General features: G+C 46.9%; 5 protein-coding genes across 5 annotated transcripts; 3 read left to right on the top strand and 2 right to left on the bottom strand.

Moving 5' to 3' along the window:
• Nucleotides 1–21: 21 nt before the first annotated feature.
• BT62DRAFT_962351 (vacuolar protein sorting-associated protein 13) lies at nt 22–11,572 on the bottom strand (the record flags this gene model as incomplete). The annotated part of the gene is made up of 46 exons (XM_043188638.1): nt 22–290; nt 341–431; nt 480–512; nt 566–621; nt 672–727; nt 777–850; nt 905–968; nt 1,020–1,101; nt 1,151–1,229; nt 1,278–1,602; nt 1,657–1,800; nt 1,850–1,985; nt 2,033–2,510; nt 2,562–2,747; nt 2,801–3,005; nt 3,055–3,368; nt 3,423–3,490; nt 3,540–3,566; nt 3,623–3,762; nt 3,811–3,931; nt 3,979–4,178; nt 4,227–4,380; nt 4,430–4,784; nt 4,832–5,143; nt 5,195–5,223; nt 5,273–5,342; nt 5,396–5,512; nt 5,571–5,966; nt 6,018–6,836; nt 6,888–7,579; nt 7,629–8,008; nt 8,058–8,236; nt 8,294–8,698; nt 8,754–8,943; nt 8,992–9,122; nt 9,167–9,910; nt 9,965–10,168; nt 10,220–10,369; nt 10,418–10,483; nt 10,530–10,628; nt 10,675–10,779; nt 10,831–10,949; nt 11,004–11,219; nt 11,268–11,345; nt 11,396–11,468; nt 11,534–11,572. The coding sequence occupies 46 exons, from the start codon at nt 11,570–11,572 to the stop codon at nt 22–24; spliced, it is 9,270 nt and encodes a 3,089-aa protein (XP_043044019.1).
• Nucleotides 11,573–11,978: 406 nt separating this feature from the next.
• BT62DRAFT_927799 (uncharacterized protein) lies at nt 11,979–13,140 on the top strand. Its single transcript, XM_043185349.1, has 6 exons — nt 11,979–12,402; nt 12,453–12,490; nt 12,543–12,619; nt 12,668–12,753; nt 12,812–12,945; nt 13,000–13,140. The coding sequence occupies exons 1-6, from the start codon at nt 12,304–12,306 to the stop codon at nt 13,052–13,054; spliced, it is 489 nt and encodes a 162-aa protein (XP_043044018.1). The 5' UTR covers nt 11,979–12,303; the 3' UTR covers nt 13,055–13,140.
• A 366-nt stretch (nt 13,141–13,506) lies between these two features.
• Nucleotides 13,507–14,696, top strand: BT62DRAFT_885435 (elongase of fatty acids, ELO; the record flags this gene model as incomplete). Its single annotated transcript, XM_043182831.1, has 7 exons — nt 13,507–13,824; nt 13,873–13,963; nt 14,020–14,093; nt 14,145–14,190; nt 14,237–14,277; nt 14,333–14,402; nt 14,452–14,696. 7 exons carry the CDS (start codon nt 13,507–13,509, stop codon nt 14,694–14,696), a joined length of 885 nt encoding a protein of 294 aa, XP_043044017.1.
• Nucleotides 14,697–14,988: 292 nt separating this feature from the next.
• Nucleotides 14,989–18,126, top strand: BT62DRAFT_1044882 (Rho GTPase activation protein; the record flags this gene model as incomplete). The annotated part of the gene is made up of 11 exons (XM_043178462.1): nt 14,989–15,118; nt 15,198–15,218; nt 15,270–15,388; nt 15,446–15,558; nt 15,612–16,181; nt 16,230–16,272; nt 16,325–16,487; nt 16,541–16,799; nt 16,853–17,025; nt 17,075–17,151; nt 17,204–18,126. The coding sequence occupies 11 exons, from the start codon at nt 14,989–14,991 to the stop codon at nt 18,035–18,037; spliced, it is 2,502 nt and encodes an 833-aa protein (XP_043044016.1). The 3' UTR covers nt 18,038–18,126.
• Nucleotides 18,127–18,154: 28 nt separating this feature from the next.
• On the bottom strand, nt 18,155–21,488 carry BT62DRAFT_978606 (Adaptor protein complex AP-2 alpha subunit; the record flags this gene model as incomplete). Its single annotated transcript, XM_043189361.1, has 11 exons — nt 18,155–18,244; nt 18,294–19,537; nt 19,590–20,267; nt 20,319–20,424; nt 20,476–20,577; nt 20,631–20,760; nt 20,810–21,003; nt 21,065–21,173; nt 21,229–21,259; nt 21,308–21,398; nt 21,459–21,488. The coding sequence occupies 11 exons, from the start codon at nt 21,486–21,488 to the stop codon at nt 18,155–18,157; spliced, it is 2,805 nt and encodes a 934-aa protein (XP_043044015.1).
• Between the last annotated feature and the right edge of the window lie 114 nt (nt 21,489–21,602).

Raw genomic sequence — 21,602 nt, 5'->3', positions numbered from 1 at the left:
CAGGGAAATGCTCGCGAAGGTTTATCCTTCCATTCGACGCCGCAGATTGAAAGTTCTAACCACCCCGGCGACCCTGTCGAAGAACCAGCTTTGAGAAGATTTTTCTGGTATGAAGACGAATTTGTCATGCTCCTTCCCGGCCTTATGTGCAAAACGAATGCCGGTATCCTCAACTGTCACTCCTTGAACCTCGGTGAACGGAAGGTCCCAGTCTAATCTGAGCCTTTTCGACCAAAACGATAGCACCCGGGACGCCGTAAGCAGTACTACGTTGTCGCTTCCAGGGGAGTCTAGAAGAACATCAACAGACGCAAAAAATGAAAACAGATCAACTACGAACTGAAATGAGCCACGTAGCTTTCTTTGCGATAGATACCATTGTTAAGATCTCGCATCCAGTATTGCCCCATAGCATCACGAGATGAGTATGGCTATACATCCTGTTCACAATGCCTGACAATGAAAAGGAAATTGCTTACAATTAAGACACCATCGGAGGGTACCAGACGAGGCTACCAGAAAAGCATTGGCAAGTTTTAAGAAGAAAAGAAAGGGCTTAACAAACCAGGCGTACGCGATCCCTCTCTGGGCTGTCGAATACAGTAGTGGTGTTCCGCACACCTAACGGGGAAAATTCGGGTCTGTAGACCTTAGAGTGGTTGATGCCTTACCTGCCGATACGTTCGACACAAGATCAAAAACACCAACAACAGGTTTGGTGACGGCTCTGAAAAGAAAAATATAAGAAGACAAAATGGACAAAGCAGCCCACATACCCAACTACCCCTTTCCCGACGCCTTTGAAGAATCCATACGCACCTCCAGACTCGGCACCTTCGTAAGGTTTCATCTGATGGTAGCATTAACAACTGCGCCAACTGGAGATTGACCAGATACGTGCCACGACGCCTTCGAAGGCACTGGCAACGCTAGTCGCTAAAGCTTCCCCCCCAGCGGTTACACCATAGCTTTATGCACTTAGTCAGCTTCGGATTACAAAATAATCCATGTCTACGTACATGGCATGGCGTGGTTTATTCCTACGCTGGGTCATCCTTCGACGAGCTTGATACTCAGAATCGAAAGTTGCCACTGAAATACCTATGACCCGGAGTCAAAAGTATTGCGAACTACAAGAATGGTATCTGACCTTTGCCAACGCTGCTGGTAAACTTTGTCATACTATCGCTAACTCCGAAGATTGTTTTCTTCACGAAACTCGCTGCACCCTGATCTTTGTTTAGATAGATATAGACCCAACGCAAGGATTTTTATACCTTAGCTAGACCGATGCCTAATTCCTTGTTACCGTGCATGACAACACCATTGAACGGTTCGTAGAAGATGTCTGCGACCCCAGAGCTGACATTGGTAAAGAGACCGACAGGGTTACCAATGAAGTCAGCCGATCCAAGGATACGATAGAGCTGACGAAGGACGTCTTGTCGATAATGGTAAGTTATGCGGCTCTGAAGCTCCGGAAAATTGAGGCGCATATCCTTTATCGCGAGGGCGTTCATCTCCAGTGGAGCATCATTGATGTTTCCCACCGTCATCGTCAACGCGTTCAAAACGACAGCCAGAGGATTTCTGATGCTAAGCCTAGTTGAAAATATTGAGTACAACTTCCTTGAAATTGAAATCACTGCGACGTACTTTTCCTCGCTGCTGACGCGTTCAGTACGCATGAAGGATAAGGATAACTTGATGGGTTGTAGTTCCAGCACTTCAAAGTATAGTTCCTGACCAGCAGTTGTTCCTTTTGGCTCTGGTATAACATCAGCGTCTTGGATTAACACACTAATTCATACGTCAATTGCCATCCGAATTCGAGCACCAAAAGACTCACTCATCTACACCCGCCTCCCAAGAGGCACCTTGAATTTGAGTAAGGTCGTAGATAGAGAAAAGAAGGTCTTCGTCAGCTTCGATTGTCAATGCTTGCAACAGGATGGAACAATATTTGATGAACAAAACACCATGTTCTGAATTACATTAGTAAATGAATATGTTCTCCTAGTATGATCATTACCTGCATCATTTAACCAGATTATTGAGGCCTGTACAGTTGGCGAGGGAGCAACCCCGTTGGATTCCTTGGGCATAGGTGTGGGCTGGAGAATGACTGGATAAAGTGCGTCATGTAGTTGATTGTCAATCTGCAGGCTCCCGCAAGAAATATTGACTGTCTGAACCACAGGACTGTTCGTATAGTTAAACGACAATGTGTTCATTGACACGAATATGACCTCAATTAATCGGCGGTTGACCAACGAGATCCCAATGCCGGCGAAGTTGATGCTGAATCCAAATGTTGGGACAATATCCTCTGTAATGGCCTCAAAAGCCTCCGCACTTGAAATGGTATCCTGTCTCAAGACAGAACCAGACAGACTTTTGTTCTTGGGCTTGTAGAGACTCTGTTCTGGATTGTAATTCGTAATTCGCAAAATCTGCCTTTGTCCATCTGCACGGACATCGAGAGAAACTACTCGATTGCGTTGCCCGTCCTTTGGAATTACTGATGAGATACTAGTCATCATAGAAAACGTGCAACACACGTTAAATTTGAAAGGGACGAGATTGCCGATTTCCATGATATCAATGACGCGACGAGACCCATTGACGGCCAGGGTAATCTTTTTGTCTCGTGAAGCAGGGTAATCCCAAGCATACGGTAAGGACGTATGAGGAGCCACTGTATAAGCAGGATTTGATTTTGTTGCACGGTTATCATCACGGGTGTCCTATACAAAACTTAAGCCACCGAAAGATATCGCCAGTGCAACCAAAGTCATACCCGTTGGCTAAAGGAGAAGGCGGAATCACTGCCGTTTTCTATAAGAAAAGGCCATTCGTTATCGCCCGACGCAAACGACACAAAAATGGTTGATCCGTCGAGTTTTACATCAGTTCGTATCAAGCGCATATCTTTGCTCTTCCCTCCAGGACCTCTTAGTCTGAAGTGAACGGAACCTATGTCTTCTACATTGATTGGCGGTGACCTATAAAAGTCATTAGCGTTAAGAAAACTGATAAGCTCTTTCTGATCACCAAAAGGCGTTTAACCCTGGAAACGCTACGGTTAATAGTTTCTCGGGGCTGGCGCGAAGAGTGATGAGGGGACATCGTTCGTCTGGACTCAACGTTGAACGGTCTCCTAGAGCGACGCCATGCACGCGAAAAACAATGGGCTCGGAGAGTTTGTTTGTAACCAGGAATCGAGGCGCAAGTGTCAAGACCTTCGTTAATTTGTACTTCCCTAATCCTTCACCCCAGGATAGTCCGACATGTAGCTCATCTAGTTTCGATGTCTGAGATGCCACAACTAGGGCAGTTTCTGCGGCGGGAGCCTCCACGCTAAAATGCTAAGACAGTGGTGTGAAATCAAGATCCAGATAAAAGATCGTGAAATGAGAGACCTTCGACCAAGCGGATTCCCCCAACTTCAAACAGAACTCGTGCCCATTACCTGCTTGATGTGATAGCACTGAGGCGAGGTCAATGAACGGCCCAGTCTGAAGGCGAATAAAACGTACAAAAAGGTACTGGCTTCTTAAGTTCCTCTATAAGCCGAATGGTGTCAATGGAATGGCAAGGTGCGGATAAAACCTAAACAAACCTTGACGATCATCTCCCGCTACGTCTTGAGATCGTGTCGATCGAACCGAACGGATAGCGAAAGGCAACCCTGTTTTATTCACAACAACATAAGGGCTGTATATTTGGACTTTGAAAGCCCCTCCTGAATCGGGATACCGTCTGCGAAAAGTTATGTTTGTGTCAACGTTAGAAGATAGACAGACGGACACGTAATTCAATTTGAGCGTTAGCTTTCTGCCCTTAGGATCTTTGAGACTAAGTCGCTTCTCTACATCGAAATCAGAATTTTCGTCGGTATTGATGATGGCAAATTCGCTTTGTTCGAACACTACAACAAATTAAATGCTTTTCTTCTGGGAGTTCGCGAGTACCCACCGCTATCCTCTATGTCAACGTTGAGCAAGACCAAGTGACCAAGTTCAACGGAATGGACAGGCATTATTCCTCCTTTACGCAGGTAGCTTCGCCAATTCTGGTCGGTGTCCTTGTCGTAGACCCTGTATTGGAGATTGTAAGGAAGTAGATTCTCCAACTCTAGAGGTGCCCGAAGTTTCAAATTGATCTTGGGATATTTTCTGGTAGTGCGTTTAATAATCAGCCGATATAAACTGGAATCCACTTACCGCAAACCAGAATCGCGGAAATCAGTATCAACGCATGCCTGGAAACGGAACGCTGCTTCACGCGGATCACTATGGGGACATCTGACAGTAAAGCTTTTTGTCAAAATCAAATCCTCCCATCGGATCGCGGGACACCACTTGTACCCGAATCCCTCTAAAAACAGGCTTTCAATGACATAATTTTGAACCAAAATGCAACCTACGATCAGGCTGTATTCTGATCCTATGACTGACAACGGCGTCGATTGGTATAGCGTAGTCCTGACCAGGAACGATTTTCTCGAGAGAATGGACGGGTTGACCGTGATCATCAACAAGCGTAACTTCTAAAGGATATAGCGTGTGATTCTCAATCTTGTACGTGGAACGTATTGTGACGACTTTGACATTGTCGATGACTTTGACTTCGCACAGTAGGCGGTTCACAAGCTTCTCGGTTGGCGGCTTCAAAGGAAAGGTAAATTCTCCTTCTCTGTCGACCGGAATGCTTCCAATCCGTTCCCAAGGTGTACCGACCACCTGCACACCTATGCAGTGTTGTCCTGAAGATGCAACATGCTGTTGATATTTTAACATGGGCTATATCAGAATAAGACAGAAGTTACCTCTCTCAGAGCCTTCCAGTCATCAAATCGCCAGTCTTTCGTCTCTTCATTCAAGATTTTGATAGATTCCCCGTCGTGCGAACCTCTACTAGTGACTTCTGACCATGCCAGGATGGTAGAGCCCGTTCTGTTTCGAATGCGGTAAGGTGCATAACTGCCGCGGGCTCTTTGAAGTACACGTTCTCCTTCTTCACTCCACATGTTTGCCGTAGTGATGGCCAACTCTGCAAAAGTTGTGCTGAGATTCAAGTCGAGACGTTCTCGAGCTGAAAGTCCTATATTGATGCCGCTAACAGCATCTTCTTTGGAAGCCTGTCTCGCGTTGAATCAGGACATCGTAAGTAATAGAAATGGTAAGCTTACTATGATTGTAAATGTCCAGGGGTCAATCACTAAAATCTATGTGAACAAGAGCAGGCCATTACACAGAGACAAACATACGAGGCTCCCAATGAGAATTCGTGAGGTTCCAGTAACTGATATGTGTTGTCATTGTGGTCGTAGCGTGCAACTATGTAGGAAGTGGTTAAAATGTTCTTCTCCATACTGATACAAAAGACTTACAGCACCAGACCAGTCCTTGGCCCCGACGATAAACCGTTTCACTTTGAGATGCAGCATCGGTTGCTCATGCATGTCTCCAATCAAGACAAGACGGAATCCATCGAAAGAGCCTTTTAACTAAGTATAATGGCGCCACATCAACAAAATAGCATATACTCGGGGAAAATGGCTCTACCTGTTCTTTTGACATTGATATACGAGCTTTACCTACTGGATAAGCTCGAGTTCTCGTGGCGCTCTTGGACGACCCTTTTGATACGTAGTTATCGGACCTATCGGCAATAGACTGAGATCCAAAGACTCTGTTGGGGGTACTATCCGACCGAGAATTTCCGTGAAGTTCGATAGCCTTGTTAATAATGGTAGTGATCAGCTTGATATCACGGTATGACGCTCGAAATACGATGGGTTTAGCGTTGACTTCAATACTTGTCATTTGCTGTGACATAGTTGACCGACCATCCAATGAAAAGGTCATATCGACATCATCCAAAAATCGGACGGTCTCAGAGTCCTTCCCCATGGACATCAGCGACATTCCCAAGCGGTTGATAGTGAGCGCAAGCACGCCCTAACGATGCTATATTAGCGGGTACGTATATTTACGTGTCACCAGTCATACCTGTTGCGATAGCATTATTTGCTTGATAGTGAGCTTGATAGATTGTGTATCGGCGTCAGCGTCATTTTCGAGGACGTTAACAGAGACATTGTGTAAGTCGACACGGAAATCCAGACTTGACTGGTTAGTGCTCTCCCTTTCGAGACTATCGGGTGTTGGAATCACAGTTTGTTTCTCTACGTCGCTTAAGTCAAAGGCGCTGGTGAAAAAGTTGATCAACCGGAAGACAGGATCGACAGCGAAGATGATCTGAGGAGAATCAATAGTCAAGATAGCCAAAGATGGACCTTTGGAACCTCCAGCCATGGTATAGAGAATCATAAACTGATTGCGATCGTGCTGTGCAGCGGGGATAATTTCTCGGAATTTTGTGTTTCCCGGTCTAGTATTGCTCATAGTGAATGACTTGAGCACCACTTGTACTTCACCGGAGCCATCTGATAGTATTTTGTATCGAAGTTCACTCCGGTTCAAGGCAAACCTTGCGATACCATGTTCTTTGAGTTTAGCGGCGGTGGTAGCTAGCTCGTCGTACAGATGAAGCTTCACCGTGTCGACGGCCACGACCAAATCTATGGTAGTCCAATTGCGACGCTCTGCGAATGATACTATCCGTAGTTCGGGTCCTAATTGCACCAACGTTTGCCGAGAATCGCCTGTAGCATCGGGAAATGGACTCGCCGACGCTACCGATTCTGCTTCTGCATACCCTTCGGGGGCCCCGGCCAGAACTCTGGGTATCGCTTGACTTAAGCGAATAAGAATTCCGTATTGGACCTGTGTCAAATGAAGTCGGACATCTGAGATCTTGACTACAACCTTTAATCCAAGTTAACAGAGGATCCGTGCACGCAAAGACGAGCATCCTACCTGTGTATCAGGCTGGTCGAAAGCATGAGATCGATCAACGCTAATCGCTTGAGCTACATCCGCCGTTACGTCGGTATCGTCAATGATTTTGAGTCCAGAGAGTTCGCCACCAGAATAGATGTTGGAAACAAGTTGTATTCCTCTTAAACCAGTGGTAAATCTGTTAGGTTCTGTTTCCGATGACCGAGCCGAGATTTCTCCTAATCGTAGTACAAGCGCGTCTCGCGAGTGATTAGCATCTGAAGGAAATACGACAATAGGCGACTTGATAGAAATGTCAAATCGCATCCGTTCAATCTCTGGTGCACTTTGAACCGCCGCTTGCGTTGCAGCATCGTACAAACCTTTCAGCTTGGCAAGCTTCACTAAGAACAAATATATGTCATGTAGAGGCATTTCTAGAAAATGGAGCTTGACAGAGGCTGCCTTCAAATCCACGAAAGTTTTGACGCCATTGTAAGCTTCTGCGTCCGGATCGTATGTCTCGTACAGAAATTCAGCGAAGTTCTGTCCCTCGATGGACATGATCTGATCAAATTCTGGTCGGACCGCGTATAGTTCGGAGTCATTGCTAAGTGATAAACTTCCAAGACGGCCAGATACGCGCAGGGTTTTAGGCCGCAACAGCACGTCAACATCTGCCGTTGACAAAGACAGCGTAGCCAGGCTCGCGTGCCCGTTCACGAGTACAACTATTTCAAGTAAATCACTAAAGACACGTGTAGACTGATCAACCCTTACCTTGAACGCTCGCTAGTTTGACTGCCACATGTATTTTGCCTCCTTCAGCGTTGCTTGACTTTGAAGCGCCTGTCCCCAGTGCACCGGAATGCACTGATTGCGCGCCCATCTGGTCGATGGAATGAGGAACGAAAGTGGTCACAATGAAATCGTATAACGAGACGACCGGTTCGGGAGCTGCACGGAAGATAAAAGTGGAAATCCTCACGTCGACCTTTTGCTCCACACCGTCATAGACACTGAAGAACTGGGGTGACTGCTGTCGAATACGGGTATAGGTAACGCTCAAGAGGTCCTTGTCTTGCGACGACTCCAGTTCCAAAGAAGACATAAATTTAATCGAATCAGCGTCTGGTTGAACGAGATCCATGGAAAGCGCCCTATTTAAATTTCAATTGCAGCTTATAACGACAAAGTGAACGCACTCACCGTAGATTCACATCCACCTTCATGTCATATTTAGTTGATGCAAAAATCAATGAAAACTTGTCAAGAGAAACATTGCCAAGCGCTTTCTCGACGTTGTCAGCTGTTGCTTTGTACAGATGAACTTTGAGTTCATCCACACGAAAATCAAAATCGAAGATATGTTGATGGATATCTGGTCGCTAAAGGCAACGTTAATAGAGACTCCTGGTTAGTACAGGGGATTGACACACATCAACGAATTCATCGCTCGCTTCATAAAACTCATCTCTAGACACACCAGCATCGTCGCCTTCAGCGTCATCCTCAAGGTTGTACTCTTGTTCTCCTTGACTGAAAAGACCTGGAGCAAGTGGGAACTTTGCAGTAGCGTGATCTGGTGCAAGTGGTGTATCATCATCGCCGAACTTTGGTATGCAGACATCAATAAGCCGCATTAGCGATTTGTACTTGGTATCAGACAGGTTGACCTGCAAAGTCGGAAGGTTTCCCGACACCTTAAACCTCGAAAGACTCAAAACAGATGGTACAATGGAGTTTTGGACCTGAAGGTCAACATTGATACGCTCCACAAGGTGCAACGCATTGTTGCTCTCCGATGTCAAAGCCCTACGACAGGATTCCAGATCGTTACCAAGGATGAACTGCAGAAAACATCGAGCATAAGAAGCTTACAAATAGGAACCGTTTGAAACTGACCTGGGCATCTTTCAACTTCAGGGACACCTTATCGTACATTAGACTCTCGAGTCGTTTGTGGTCCTCATCGCTATATTGTTGATTGCGCTTGAGATGGACCACTCGAATAGCCTCTTTGTCGGCCAGATCGCTTTCAATTGCTATATGTCCGGCATCGATAAGTAAATGTTTGCACGATTTCGTCGTCACACTAGTGTCAAGATCAGGATATGCAAGGTACGCCCGCCGGAAAGCTCACTCCTCTGGAATGATAATGACAGGCGCATTCATATCCATTTGTATGTCGATTGTTTTGTGATTCTGGAGCGCAAATTCCAACCCAGCTCGTGTTTCCTTGCTCAATCCTTCTAAAGTTTGGCTGGCAGCATTCTATAGGCTCATTAGCTTTTGTATTAAGATCGATATGGTCTTACCAGTAGCGCCTCTACGGATTCGAGCTGGCTTTCTGGAGGTTTGAAGAATTTGTAAATTGCTTCGACGTATCCTTTGTGGTAAACAATTTCCATATGCCGCATGCGAACGGTTAAGGCGTTATCAGCGCGTTCGTCAAGTGGCTTGTGCTCGAACTTCACGGATAAGAAAGAGTCATCTTGGTCCTGCTCGTCCCTGGGACTCGGAATGTCTTTGACGGATACGATCTGATGATGGAGGGTCCCTCGAGTAGTACCATCGAATACACCAAATCCACCAAGTGAAACAGAAGCCTCCAAATTGTCTGCCCTTTGGATGGCATTGGCTCGGAAAACGTCAAAGACGACGGAGATGATTTCATCAGACGTCCCATGAGGATCGGTTCTCAGAACGAAAGAACCTTTATTCAGCCTAGCTGATAGGCGAGCCTTCAATGAATCTCGCGGTGCTTCAAGAGCCTCGATAACTGCGCTCTTCTCGTCGTAATCGAGGACCTCATACAGCTGCTGCCGCTGCTCGTCAGTCATCGGGCCGCCAAAAGCCGGGTCTTCTTGCTTGGTGTCTTCAGATGAACCCCATAGCCAATTGGACCAGCTCTGCTTCGTTGGTTGTTGCTTGGTCTTGTCCTCTTCCAGTCTTTTCCGCAATGCTGTATCTTTTCGAAGCCTAGAACGAGCGATGGATCGGTAAAATCGAATATCTTCATACGAAAGTTTTCTTTCTAGAGCGTCCAAGTCTTTCTGGTCCTGTATATTGAAATGATGAGTGCTTCAAGGTGGAAAAAAGTACATTATGCTTACTATCAGAGGTAGCGCGCCTAACTGTTTTCGCTGAAACAGATCAACATACTTATTTCTGTCGCCCCGACGTTCTGCGAAATAAGCCCATGTCCACTTCCTATTCTTCTCTCTCACTTCTTCCAGTATCGCTATTCCAGCAAAGTGTAATCGGGCACTGGCCGTATTGATGGAGAACTCCTCATCACCAGGACGATATTTTCGATACTAGGGGAGAAGTAAGTTCTGTTGTTTGGAATGGGCAACCAACTTGATTACCTGGTGCTGTCTAATATACACATGATACATATCCAATAGAGATATCACATCTCGGTATTGATGGTCGTCCAATGCGACGCCTATCTCACCAAATAATAGTTGCAAGTCAAAACGAGGTGTATGGTTGTCCACTTTATGGTTCACGACAACCTAAAGAGCGGTTAGTATAAGCAGGGGGTGATGGCACTATGCACAGACTCTGCCTTCTCCGGATACTGGCTTCAATATGAATTGGTGCTCTGCAGTTTGAGTTCCGGATGCGATCTGATCTTCATTAGTGGGTGTTGCCCAGGCATCAGTGCCAACGCACCATATCGTGGAACTTTTGTATGGACTCATTGGGAGGTAAGCCAGCTATGCTTAAGGAATCGGTATCGAAGTATACTGCCAAAGATTGTAGGTTTGCCAGCTAATCGAGAGTAAGATCGCGTCCGACATATGTGGATTGAAATGACCTTGTGAATGGCCCCGGCGGTGCTCTCGATGAATGAGGGCTGCCACTCTTCGTTCACTGAGACTGCTTCAAACCCTGCCAGTGTTAGTCCCGCAGCGAAGGGATGCTGATTGAGATATTCAGTTATGTTTCCGATAAACCGTTAGCAGTGGCGTACCCCTGGAACGCTCAATTTGTCCTCGTAACGAATATGGATATTCTTGACAGTGACTTGTAAGTTGTTTATTACTTTGGCCATTAAGCTTTGCCACAGTCCCTGGTTTTGTGGAGAACTATCTGGGATGCAACCATGAGAGATTTATATTTGGAACGCGAATCATTGCTACTCACCTGAAGAGGTCTCAGCCTGCCCGCGCATGTGTAATAGTTCCGCATTTTGGAGGCGCTCGGCTTTGGCCGCCTGCATTCTTTCTTCCTCCTCCTCTGGGTCATAACTAGACTGTGTTGATGGAACTACCAAGATGTAGACATCCTCGACCAGGACCTCCACAGGCTGGTTTCCCAAATTCATCCAGTGCAAGGAGAGGGTGAACTTGCCAAGGTGTCCTGAGCACTATGAAATTAAGTTTAAAAACACAAAAGCTAAAAACGCACCTTCTAACACGTCGACTGGAAGCCGAAACTTATCTAGCGCGCCCTTTTTCATTCGCAGGTTTGTGAGCGTCAATTGGCCTATTGACAAAGTCAATTTAACGACGCACAACACCTCAAAGAGTGAGCACCTTGTCCGATTCCATAATTGACCTGGTTCATATCCATGTTCTCCACGTACGGGGCAAGGATACGATTGAAGAGCTAGAATTATTGGATACTCGAAATGAGCAAGCGGGATCCATCATAATTATCGAACATCCACTGACGACGTTCAGAACCTCCTTCCCCGGGTTCATCCACCACATGGTGAAACGTTAAACGGTGAGTCAGAGCAATAAGATAGAGGAAATTAAGCAAGGTGCAAGGCGCAAATAGTAAGGTCCCACGGTATGTGCGTCATAAGCGCGTTAGCGTCTAAAATCAACAAGGCCACACAACGATGTGATTCTGATAATTGTTCCTTAACGCTTTCTTTCTCGCTTCAGGGAAATGTCGTCCCGACGCGACACAACGGATTAGAGCGAATTCCGAATAAGAAAAAAACATACCATCTATTCACCAAATACAAAATGTTAAGAGACAACTTGTCCTCCTGAATATTCTTCCTGCTTGTTGACATCGAGGAATATCTCATGCTCCTGGCAAATATTGCTTCCGGTTCGCCCCGCTGCCCCACGCCCCGCAACGATCCCCGTATATTGCATCCCGCCTGCATGTTCTACGCCCGCCGTATCCAAATCACGTGTACTTGAGTTGCCAAGGTCTCGTGTCGTCCTCCGAGTCTCTGGAGTCGTGTCATATTTAAGTTCATGCCCCCCAAAATGCGTGGCTTGCTACCTCCAGGCAATCCTAGTACGCATGTTGATGTCCAGACTTTATGCCATTGGCTCTAGACCAGCACGTCTTGCGGGGAGGTAGTTCCGACCGCGTCCGTTGGATCCGACCTTCCCCGTGACTGAAACGGATCGGCCCACTATAAAGTTCGGGTTTGCCTCGCTTACACGCCACCTTCAGCTTATTTACTACCCCACCCAAAATGCTGTCCGTTTTATCCGAGTCTTCGTTGCAACCTCTAGAGGAGCCGCACCTTCTCGAGGATGAGCCCGAGCCTCAGCTTGAGGTCCAGCTCAACGAAGTAATCGCTCATTACCGTTTCGTATAGCTTCTTGTTGATACCCTTCACAGTTGGGAAACATTCACGACGCAGTCGAACCGTTCACAAAGTGAATACCATATTGTTCATATATTGGCATCTCCTGACTGTTGGAATGCTAGAGCTATCATGCGGTCTGGAAATGCCTCAGTCCGACTGCACTGCACCGTGCCGACGTGGTGCCCCTCGTCCGACATATGTATGTCATGTCTTGTTTGTGATTATCTGAAATCTGATCGTACGACAGGCCTTGACCTTCATGATTTACACGACTTACGATCTCGCTGTCTCTTATTCATCCATGACCTTCTTCAGGCTTTGCGTTCCTCTGGAGTACGTGGGATACTCCGTCGCATCTGAAGACTAGTCTCTAATCGGTTAATGGCTATAGGTTCACGCGTCTTATAGTCTTGCGCCGTCAAACTCGTCTCTCTGTCTTGTCTGCGCATCTCCCCCTGACTTGAAGGGATCTCAAGTCACATCATTTGTTATCGACATTCTGCAGCACACTAAACTGAGCAAAAGGTTATTCGCTTCCCAGCCTTGCCGCCGCCTATCCACTGACAATTTTCATGACAGGAAGAATGTCGTTCTCGCAGATCTAAAATCGTGCCCTAGCCTTATCATCACTTAGCCGTCTCAGTCGCATGGACATGTTCAATTTCGTTTATGGGAATCTTTTGCTTGCATTCATGTATTATTACCCCGAGCAATTGTACATGTTATAATCATCACGTTCTCAACACGCAGGTGTCCACGGGTCCTACAGATGAGCTGGCAATTGGATGCCGCAAAGGTTCCAAGTTTTTTTTGAATCTTGAGAGAAGTCTGTAGCCGTGTGTTATCCTCCAAAAATACGACACTGGTACTCGACATCTGAGCATAAAAGCTGTCCTATCTTGATCATATCTAATTTCGTAGATGCCGAACAACGATTTTTTTGGTGCCCTTGCGCACGTCAACTTGAAGCGCTGGTCGGACATTGGCCAAAACACATGCCAGCAGATCACGTGAGCCCCCCCCCCCAACCCCCCCAACTTTTTGGATTTCAACTCGGTGCTTCGAGCTTTTCCTTCCATCGACGAAATGCTCGCTGATTTTCTCGAGGCTCATCTCCCCTCCCTTCCCCGTCATTTACATTCTTATGTACCAGGCCAGACACCCCTTTCGACTACGTCTTCGGTCCTTGCGACATTATTGTCGTATCTCGTCACTATCTTTGGTGTTCAGGCCATGATGAAAAATCGCGCCCCTCAGAAGCTCAACACTCTTTTCCAAATGCATAACGTTATTCTCAGCGGCGGCAGTTTCATTTTGCTCGTTCTCATGGCAGAGGAGATTTTGCCAATTTTGTGGAACAGGGGTATTTTCAACGCCATCTGTGCTGAAGAGTCCTGGACACCGGTAAGCTCTGGTTGATTCTGTTATGCCCCGGGTCTTACCCTTTTGTAGCGAATGGAATTTTACTACATGATCAACTACTACTTCAAGTATCTTGAGTTGATTGACACGCTATTCCTCGCGTTCAAGAAGAAACCTCTGGGTTAGTGTCTTCTGCCCTCTGCATTCTGTATGCTTGTCTCCTCAAGGGTTATGCAGCGTTTTTGCATGTTTTCCACCACTCAGCGACCGCTTTACTCTGCTACTCCCAGCTCAACGGGAAAACCAGTATTGTGAGTGATGGATTTTCTGACGTGGCTGCTGGTCTGATCGTTCTATTCTAGTCATGGACTGTTATCTCCCTGAATTTAACTGTGCACGTCTTAATGTGTAAGCTAAGTTGATGTGTATTTGACGGAGCTTAACATCGTATCAGATTATTATTATTACGCAACTGCTGGCGGCAAGAAAATCTGGGTATACCTCGTCTCCCATGCTTAGTCTGATTAGCTTAATGCTAATGCTTCTCTAGTGGAAGAAGTACTTGACGTTGATGCAAATAATTCAGTTCGTCATTGATCTCTTTTTGGTGTACTTTGGAAGTGAGTGTTGCGTGTCTTTTGGTTGGTTTTTCGGCTGACTTTCGATTAGCCTACCAGCATTTCGTCTTTGCTCGTCGTAAAGACCTTCCGCACTTCGGGAACTGCGCTGGGGCGGAAAGCGCGGCTCTCTTTGGCTGTGGACTTCTGACTAGCTATCTCTTCCTTTTCATCAACTTCTATTTCCAAACGTATAAGAAGACCGCCAAGGTATCTAAAGGTAATGGTGTCGCTAACGGAAACGGGAAACTGTATGTCTTCTTCTCCTCAATTCCCTGCATCGCGGCCGGTTACTGATGCATCCAAAGGCAAAAGAGTGAGTAAACGTTGCGGTTCGGGAGTGGTTCGGGTCAGACATGATGATGATGGACGATAACGTCGGGCACCTTAATATTATACCCATGGAAGCATTACTGTTGTCAGCATAATAATAGATGGCTTTCACCTCGAGCGCAGGAAATTATGAAATGTCATCAAGGAGATGTCGCGCAATCTGCCCGATTGAGTTGAAATGCTAGACAATGTTGCAATGCCAGACAATGTGGCAGTGAAACACAGCTAATCATTTCGCCTTTCTCACTCGCCTTTCATGTTCTCTTCCGAACCAGCTTCTCCCACCGAATTTCTCGTGGCCGCCGAGCTCTACGTTTCCACAGCCGCGAGCATTGCCCTCCGCAAGGTCTATTCAGCCCTTCGTATTGCCTCTCTACTTGCTCAACGTCTGTCTTCTCCAGCCTCAGACCCTACGTAAGAAGCCCGTTAAACGAGCTGCAGCCCAGCAATCTAATGGACCATCAGAAGACAGCAAGAAAATTAAAGGTGCATGTCGGGTCTGGCCTCGCGAGACGCGTGCTGACTGTTGTCCATCAGAGAAATCAAGTTGGATTGCTCTGGCGAGAGGCTCCGCCGGGACTGGTCAGTGGCGATCTGCTACATGCAAACTCACGGCGGAAGAGGGCGGCAGATGTCTCTTGAACATCTATGTGGACGTGCGTTTCCCTTCTGGTCACTGTCAAGCTCGATGATGTATTGCTCTCTACTGCCAGGAATCTATTCTTTACCGGACACTGTATATACATCTGATTAACCATACAGACATCCGACATGCCGACACCTCGCTCTTCTTTCGCAAGCATTGTCTAGGAATATATTGCATAAAGTGAGCTTCCATCGCTCTCTGTCGCCGTGCTGACCGTGTATTGTCGATCACAGTCAACGATGGTGCTCTCCCAACACTACCGAACCTGTCTATCTCCAGTTCGCAAACTCCGACCTTTGCAACACCTGGCTTGCCCTACTAAGGTCCTACGCTATCGCAGAGATATATGGCCGATGGGGCTACCCGGAAGACGGTGGATCCTATCGAATGTGGCGACAGGTGGAACTGAGCGTTATCCAAGGCCGTAACCTGGGAAACACTAGGCCCGTCGATGACAAAAACGAATCAAGTTCCGAGTTCGATCCAGTTGATTTGGACGTATCGTGCGAAATACATTTGAATGATGTGTTATGCGGGCGCACTACAGTCAAGAAAGGGATAGGCTCTCCTGTATGGCACGAAAATTTCACGTTTTCTGATCTGCCACCGTTTGAAACCCTCGATGTCCTCGTCTGGAGAGAGAAAAAAGTCTTCAAGCCGTCTCCCTTAGGCTCTGTCTGTGTTACTCTGAACAACTTTCGGAGAGGTGAAGCAATCGAGGGCTGGTTCCCGGTGCTTCAAAGCGGCCCTCTAGCTAGTGATCTTCAAGTAGGTGACATTCAGTTGAAAATCAGGGTGGACGAGTGAGCCGCTTTGTCGTCCTATCAAACCTCACGCTGACTATGATACAGGGAGATAATACTCCCTTTCTCGGCCTACAGCTCTCTTCTAAATGTAGGTAAAACTGTCACCATCACTGCCGCTTACGATATTGATTGAATATCAGATTTTTAATTCCCGAAACTTCCTCGACTGGATGAACGATTTTGAGAAGAAGCTCAACCTGAAGACACTTGCTGTGCAGCTATTATCGATAGCCCTAGCAAAAAATAATGTTGTCGAGCAAATTCAAGAAATAGCCTACCGGGAAGTTGACGGGACACCTTCCTGTCAGTCGAACTTAAGGTCCTGTTTGATTGAGCTGACTCCGATTTTGAAGTAGCCCATCAGACCCTGTTTCGGGGCAACACAACTCTTACCAAAGTCATGGAATTATGCATGACATGGTATGGAAAGGCTTTCCTGGAGGCAAGTATTGGTACCGTGCTTCGTAAGTTATGCCAAGAAAAGGTCGCTATCGAAGTGGACCCGGTGCGAAGTGGGAAAAGCGCAAAGGATATTGAGCGAAATGTTGATCTCCTCATAACATGGTGTCGAAAAATTTGGGACCAGATATATTCAGTCAGAGGGGAATGCCCCTAGTAAGTCACATCTACATCTCATATTATCGTCCGCTCACGACCTTGTCTCGAAGTGAAATGCGACGACTATTTGAAACGATTAAAAAGTTAGTGGAACGGCGTTATCAAGACAGCGAAGTCATGGCAGACAGTCGAGAGCTACCATGGCAAAGTGTCTCGGCCTTCTGTTTCCTCCGGTTTATTGTTCCCGCAATCCTACATCCTCACCTCTTTGGTCTTTGCCCTGGTATGAAAAAGAATTGCTGTTGCCAAGAACTGCGACTGATCAGTTATAGGTCTACCGAGCGAAGCCGTAAGGCGCAGTCTAACCTTGATTGCCAAAGTGATCCAGAGTCTTGCTAACCTCAACGCAGTAAGCTTTCAATCCGTCGGCCTCTCATATTCAATTAATTGCCGTCTTGTAGTCTGTTCAAAAGGAAGAGTTCATGCGTGGTTTAAAAGACTTCCTACAGGAAAGTCTACCTGCCATGGTGGATTATCTTGTTGTAGTTTCATCACCAGGAAAAGACGGATACAGATCTCCCAAGGGATCGTCGTCCGGTTGTCACGATAGAATCCGTGTCGTGAACTCTCTGAGACAACGTGCCCCCGAAATGACGAAGCTCAACCTAGAGGCCATCCCAATGCCTCCCCATTTACTTGATGTACCTAGACATCTTGCCATCATTACGTCTGCCGTTATTAGGAACTCCAGAGATTACCTCTCCGCCTCTCATACGCTCGCAGACAAGGATGATCGGTTGATGCACGATTTATGCTCTAAGTGCTACGAAGTCGAGGAGCAGGCGCTACACAGAGTCAGTCAGCTGGCTTCACAGATGTCTGTTAGTCAACGACGGCTGAGCCCTTCCGTAAACAATGGGCGCTCTGATATACGATCCTCTACTTCTCCGATCTCTACTTCTACAGGGAAAGAACGACGTTACCGTAAATCTGGACGCCCGTCTACTGCTCCATCACCCGTAACTGATGTACCTAGAGAGCATGGGTCTTTTCCTTTCAGTCCTCGTGGCTTCGGCCGGGATCCAGAACCACCCCTTACACCCCCCAGCAGGAGTCGCCAGAAAACTCATCTACGACACTTCAAATCAACCTCGACAGACTCCATCCTCTATGGAGATAACCACACCCCTTCTATACGACGACCTCCATTACAGCAGGAAAAATCGCTGGTGGATCCTTACGATGATTCTAGAAAGAGAAAGAAGGGTTTATTTCATGGCATTTTGAAACGATAAAAATGCACAGTAGCTATTCATTATTATTATATATCACATCCCGCGTAAGAGTGTAGTCTGTGTAATAATAAGGTCAATCGGAGTTTTATTTACATTATAAGACAGCTTTCCCGACCGCTACGACCCAGACTTCAGTGGTTTCTGAATCAATTTCAGAACCTCTGCGGCTACCTCTTCATCAGTACTGCGTATTGTCAACCGACAAAGCTGTAGAGGAGGTGAATGAAATAAAATGCATAGCGACTAGAGAACTGACTTTGGCATCCTGATTTGGCTCCAAACGCAGTAAACACCCAACCTTGCCATCCACGGAAGTATGCAATACACCCGCCGCCACAATGTTGTTTTGATTCGGATCTATATCATCCAGCACGTTTAGATTGTGCCCTGCTACTACCCTATTATTTTTGACCAGATCCAGTTGACCAGAACTGGTCAAGTCGATGGAAAATACGACCTGGGCTTCTCGAGGAGGTCCGCCTATGAGTCTCCAGCGCTCGAAAAAATCTATCTGCGTCAAGCTGACGTTCTCGATGAATTTCGTTATAACGATGGGGAGACGGACAGCGATGGTTTGGTGGGATCCTGCCAAGAATGAGATGGTGAGGATTGGGGGTACAGAGAACACTTTTTTGCATTCAACATGCAGAAGCTGCTGGGTCTGCGTGCGCGGCGCAATGGTATTCGGCGGAATCTTAGCAAATGTTACAGACAAAGCGGTTGGGTCACTGATTTGTATGGTGGTAGTGAAGGATGTTAGAGCAGTGGGCACCTTGTTACCGATATAGATGGCGAGCTGCCCAAGGTGACCCTGATAGCGAGACTTTACCCCGATTTGGACCTGGACATCTTCATAGAGGACCCCCTCGGCATTACACACAAGTTTGTCGAACCATCGTTCCACGCTTGGACCGCTGGCTACATGAGGAGCTGAGAGATCATCTAAGCTAGCCGAAGGTCTGCTCAAGTCCAAGCCGGCTAGCGAGTCCAGGACTTCGTGCCTATCTGGGGTTGCAGGAGCTTGGTGGGAAGACTCATGGCCATTGGTATCAGGGAATAGTGTCGATTTCTTTTGGACAGCCTCTCGGTCTAAATTTGCCTCCTTACCTCCGTGAACCCATGTGCGTTTGTCTTCTGTGTCGCCATGTTTTCTGTTGAGCCGACCAAGAAGAGCACTGACACGAGGCGGATATGGCGGCATCTCTTCACATACATTCTGTAAAAGTTCATCGTCTTCGGGTCTCGACGCTAATGCGTAGAACTCGCATGCGCGTTGCTGCAACTCCGCATCGAGAACATGACGATAACGGTCAAAGATGGTCAAAAGCTGAGGCTTAATCTCAGGGAAGACGTTGACCCATTTGATGTATGTGGACAGGAGGAGAGAACGTGTAGCGGCAACGCAGAATTGCGATTTCGAATGAAGGACCTGGAACTGTTCGATGGGACTGTACCCAGGTTCATTCGCAATCAGATGACCATATTCACCCAGGATATAGCCTGTAGCGAAGGTCAGGAATACGTATAACAAGCAAGGGGAAGAGTGTCAAACCTCCTACTTTGACCAAGCTTTCGTGAGTGGAGGGGGACTTCAGGTGAGCGAATATTACTTTGGCAGCATATTCTTGCAGGTCCTCCGTGTTTGTGATAATTTGAACCACTCGATACCAAACCTCATCACCAACATGATCTCCAGCGGCACTGATCAGTCGCAGAATGGTATCGACATACCACTTGTACGAGCTAGCATACTTTTCAGTAAGTATAGCGATTTTCAAAACCATTTCTTCGCGGAGAGCATAGTCAGCGACTTTGAGATACCGCAGAAGCTCCCCAACGATGAGCTCAGAATTGTCCAAGTCACACATACTGTAGAGAAGGTCTAATGCTCGACGCCGAACGGATATATCCTTGTCCCGCAAGGACAGAATGATTGTCCCTTGGTGCTTCTTGATCGGTTCCAATGAATCCGCACGAGCGGCGAGATGTGCCATCGTGTCGAGGCCAAGATACCTGACATTGGTCTCCTTCGATGATATAAATCGTGCAAGAAGGACAGCAGCTGTGCCGACGAGAGGCGAGTTCGTATCAAGGTGAATTGCTAGACCAATGGCTTCAAACAGGACAGCATGCTGGGCATTGTTATGTTGAACATTGCGCGAAGGCTCCGCGCTGTTGTTCATAATCGTCTGCAGTACTTGATGGAGTACGGACCGTATAGCAGGGTCCTCTGGCGGGATATAAGAACTTCAAATCAACAAAATATTTTACTCACACTTACCGGAAGGCGGATAGTACTGCAGAAGACGAAGTAGCTTGACTTGCAGCCACGGTGAGGGTACCTTGTAATAGGCATAGGTTGCTGAATATTCGCGTTCAATGACAAGCTGTTGAAAGATCAGACCGACAGGTTTCAAAAACTTAGAAAGCAGGCGTACCCGTTGCAACCTATCAACGGCTTTCGTATAACATACTGCGAAAGCATCTAGATGATCTTGTGCCATTGCCATGACCAAACTTGTAACGCAGATGACAACGCCCTGTCCAGGGCGCAATGAGTTATCATTGTCTCCGCAACCGAGTGAATATTTACCAAATCGTCGTCGTCCATAATTGAGACGATTCGTAGTGCCCACTCTGCGGCAGGTATAACGTCAGGATGTTTACGATATAGTCGAAGCAACGTTAATGCCGCTTTTTTCTTAACGAAACATTGTGATGTCCTTTGCAAAAGCGTGAATCAGAGAATTCTGTCGGCAGGGCACAACGTACAGTGATATTAGAAGCCGATGCACGTCCACAGACAGGGCCTCTGCCATCTCACTTCCACCAACATTGGCGATAGCATGTAAGGCCAGACAGTTGTCAATTTCGTTGTTGCCGTGCAAGTCTTTCCTTATTGAATTCACAACTAGTCGCAGGAAATCCGAGTTCTCATGCATGAGAAGGGTAACAGCCAAGTAACCCTACGGTGAAACCTCGAGAATTAACTGATATGCAGATGAAACGAACTTCCATCATGCTCACTATCTGTTTCTCGCTGTACTTCGAGCTGGATATCAGATTAACAGCCTCCATGTGCCCAACGTCGACTTTATAACCGAGAATGTAGGTAAAGATGATCTTGGCGACATATCTATAGATTGGATGGTAAGCAGAAATCCGAACGAACAAAGCAAACGTTTCGTTACTTCTTCTTCTGGTATCCATCCAGGTTTCCTTCTGTAGCGGGAGGTCAGTGCTACAACAGAATACTGACGGTGGCCTGACCTTTGAATCTCTTTCTGATGTTGGCCATCTCCTTGTTTATCCGCTTCTCTTCCAAGTCTCTAACTCTGGCGCCACGAATGTCTGCAATGAACTAGAGAATGGTTGGATTCGTGGGTGGTCCAGGGGTGCCATTTTGAATACAAGGACTTGCCTGCGTCAGCCCACGCATACTAGTCGCCATGTCGAACCAGCAGCCGCGACGGATGCTGTCAGTGACGCGATCTGGTTGATAAAGTTATTGTACAGCGCGTGTTAGGTTTATGTTGGAATATAATGCTGGCTGTCCGGGTCGGAC

The sequence above is a fragment of the Guyanagaster necrorhizus genome (genome assembly GCF_019112545.1).
Source record: "Guyanagaster necrorhizus MCA 3950 unplaced genomic scaffold BT62scaffold_4, whole genome shotgun sequence".
In the NCBI taxonomy this organism is placed as follows: Eukaryota; Fungi; Basidiomycota; class Agaricomycetes; order Agaricales; family Physalacriaceae; genus Guyanagaster; species Guyanagaster necrorhizus.
Note: the sequence above shows the minus strand (reverse complement) of the source record. Positions and strands in the feature narration are given on the sequence as shown.

Bases quoted from the DNA above. Each gene is read 5' to 3' on its own strand.
- BT62DRAFT_927799 (XM_043185349.1), top strand. From the start codon at position 12,304: ATGCTGTCCGTTTTATCCGAGTCTTCGTTGCAACCTCTAGAGGAGCCG. The intron at 12,403-12,452 runs GTAATCGCTCAT...TACCCTTCACAG, and splicing joins TTGAGGTCCAGCTCAACGAA to TTGGGAAACATTCACGACGC. The intron at 12,620-12,667 runs GTATGTCATGTC...ATCGTACGACAG, and splicing joins GTGCCCCTCGTCCGACATAT to GCCTTGACCTTCATGATTTA.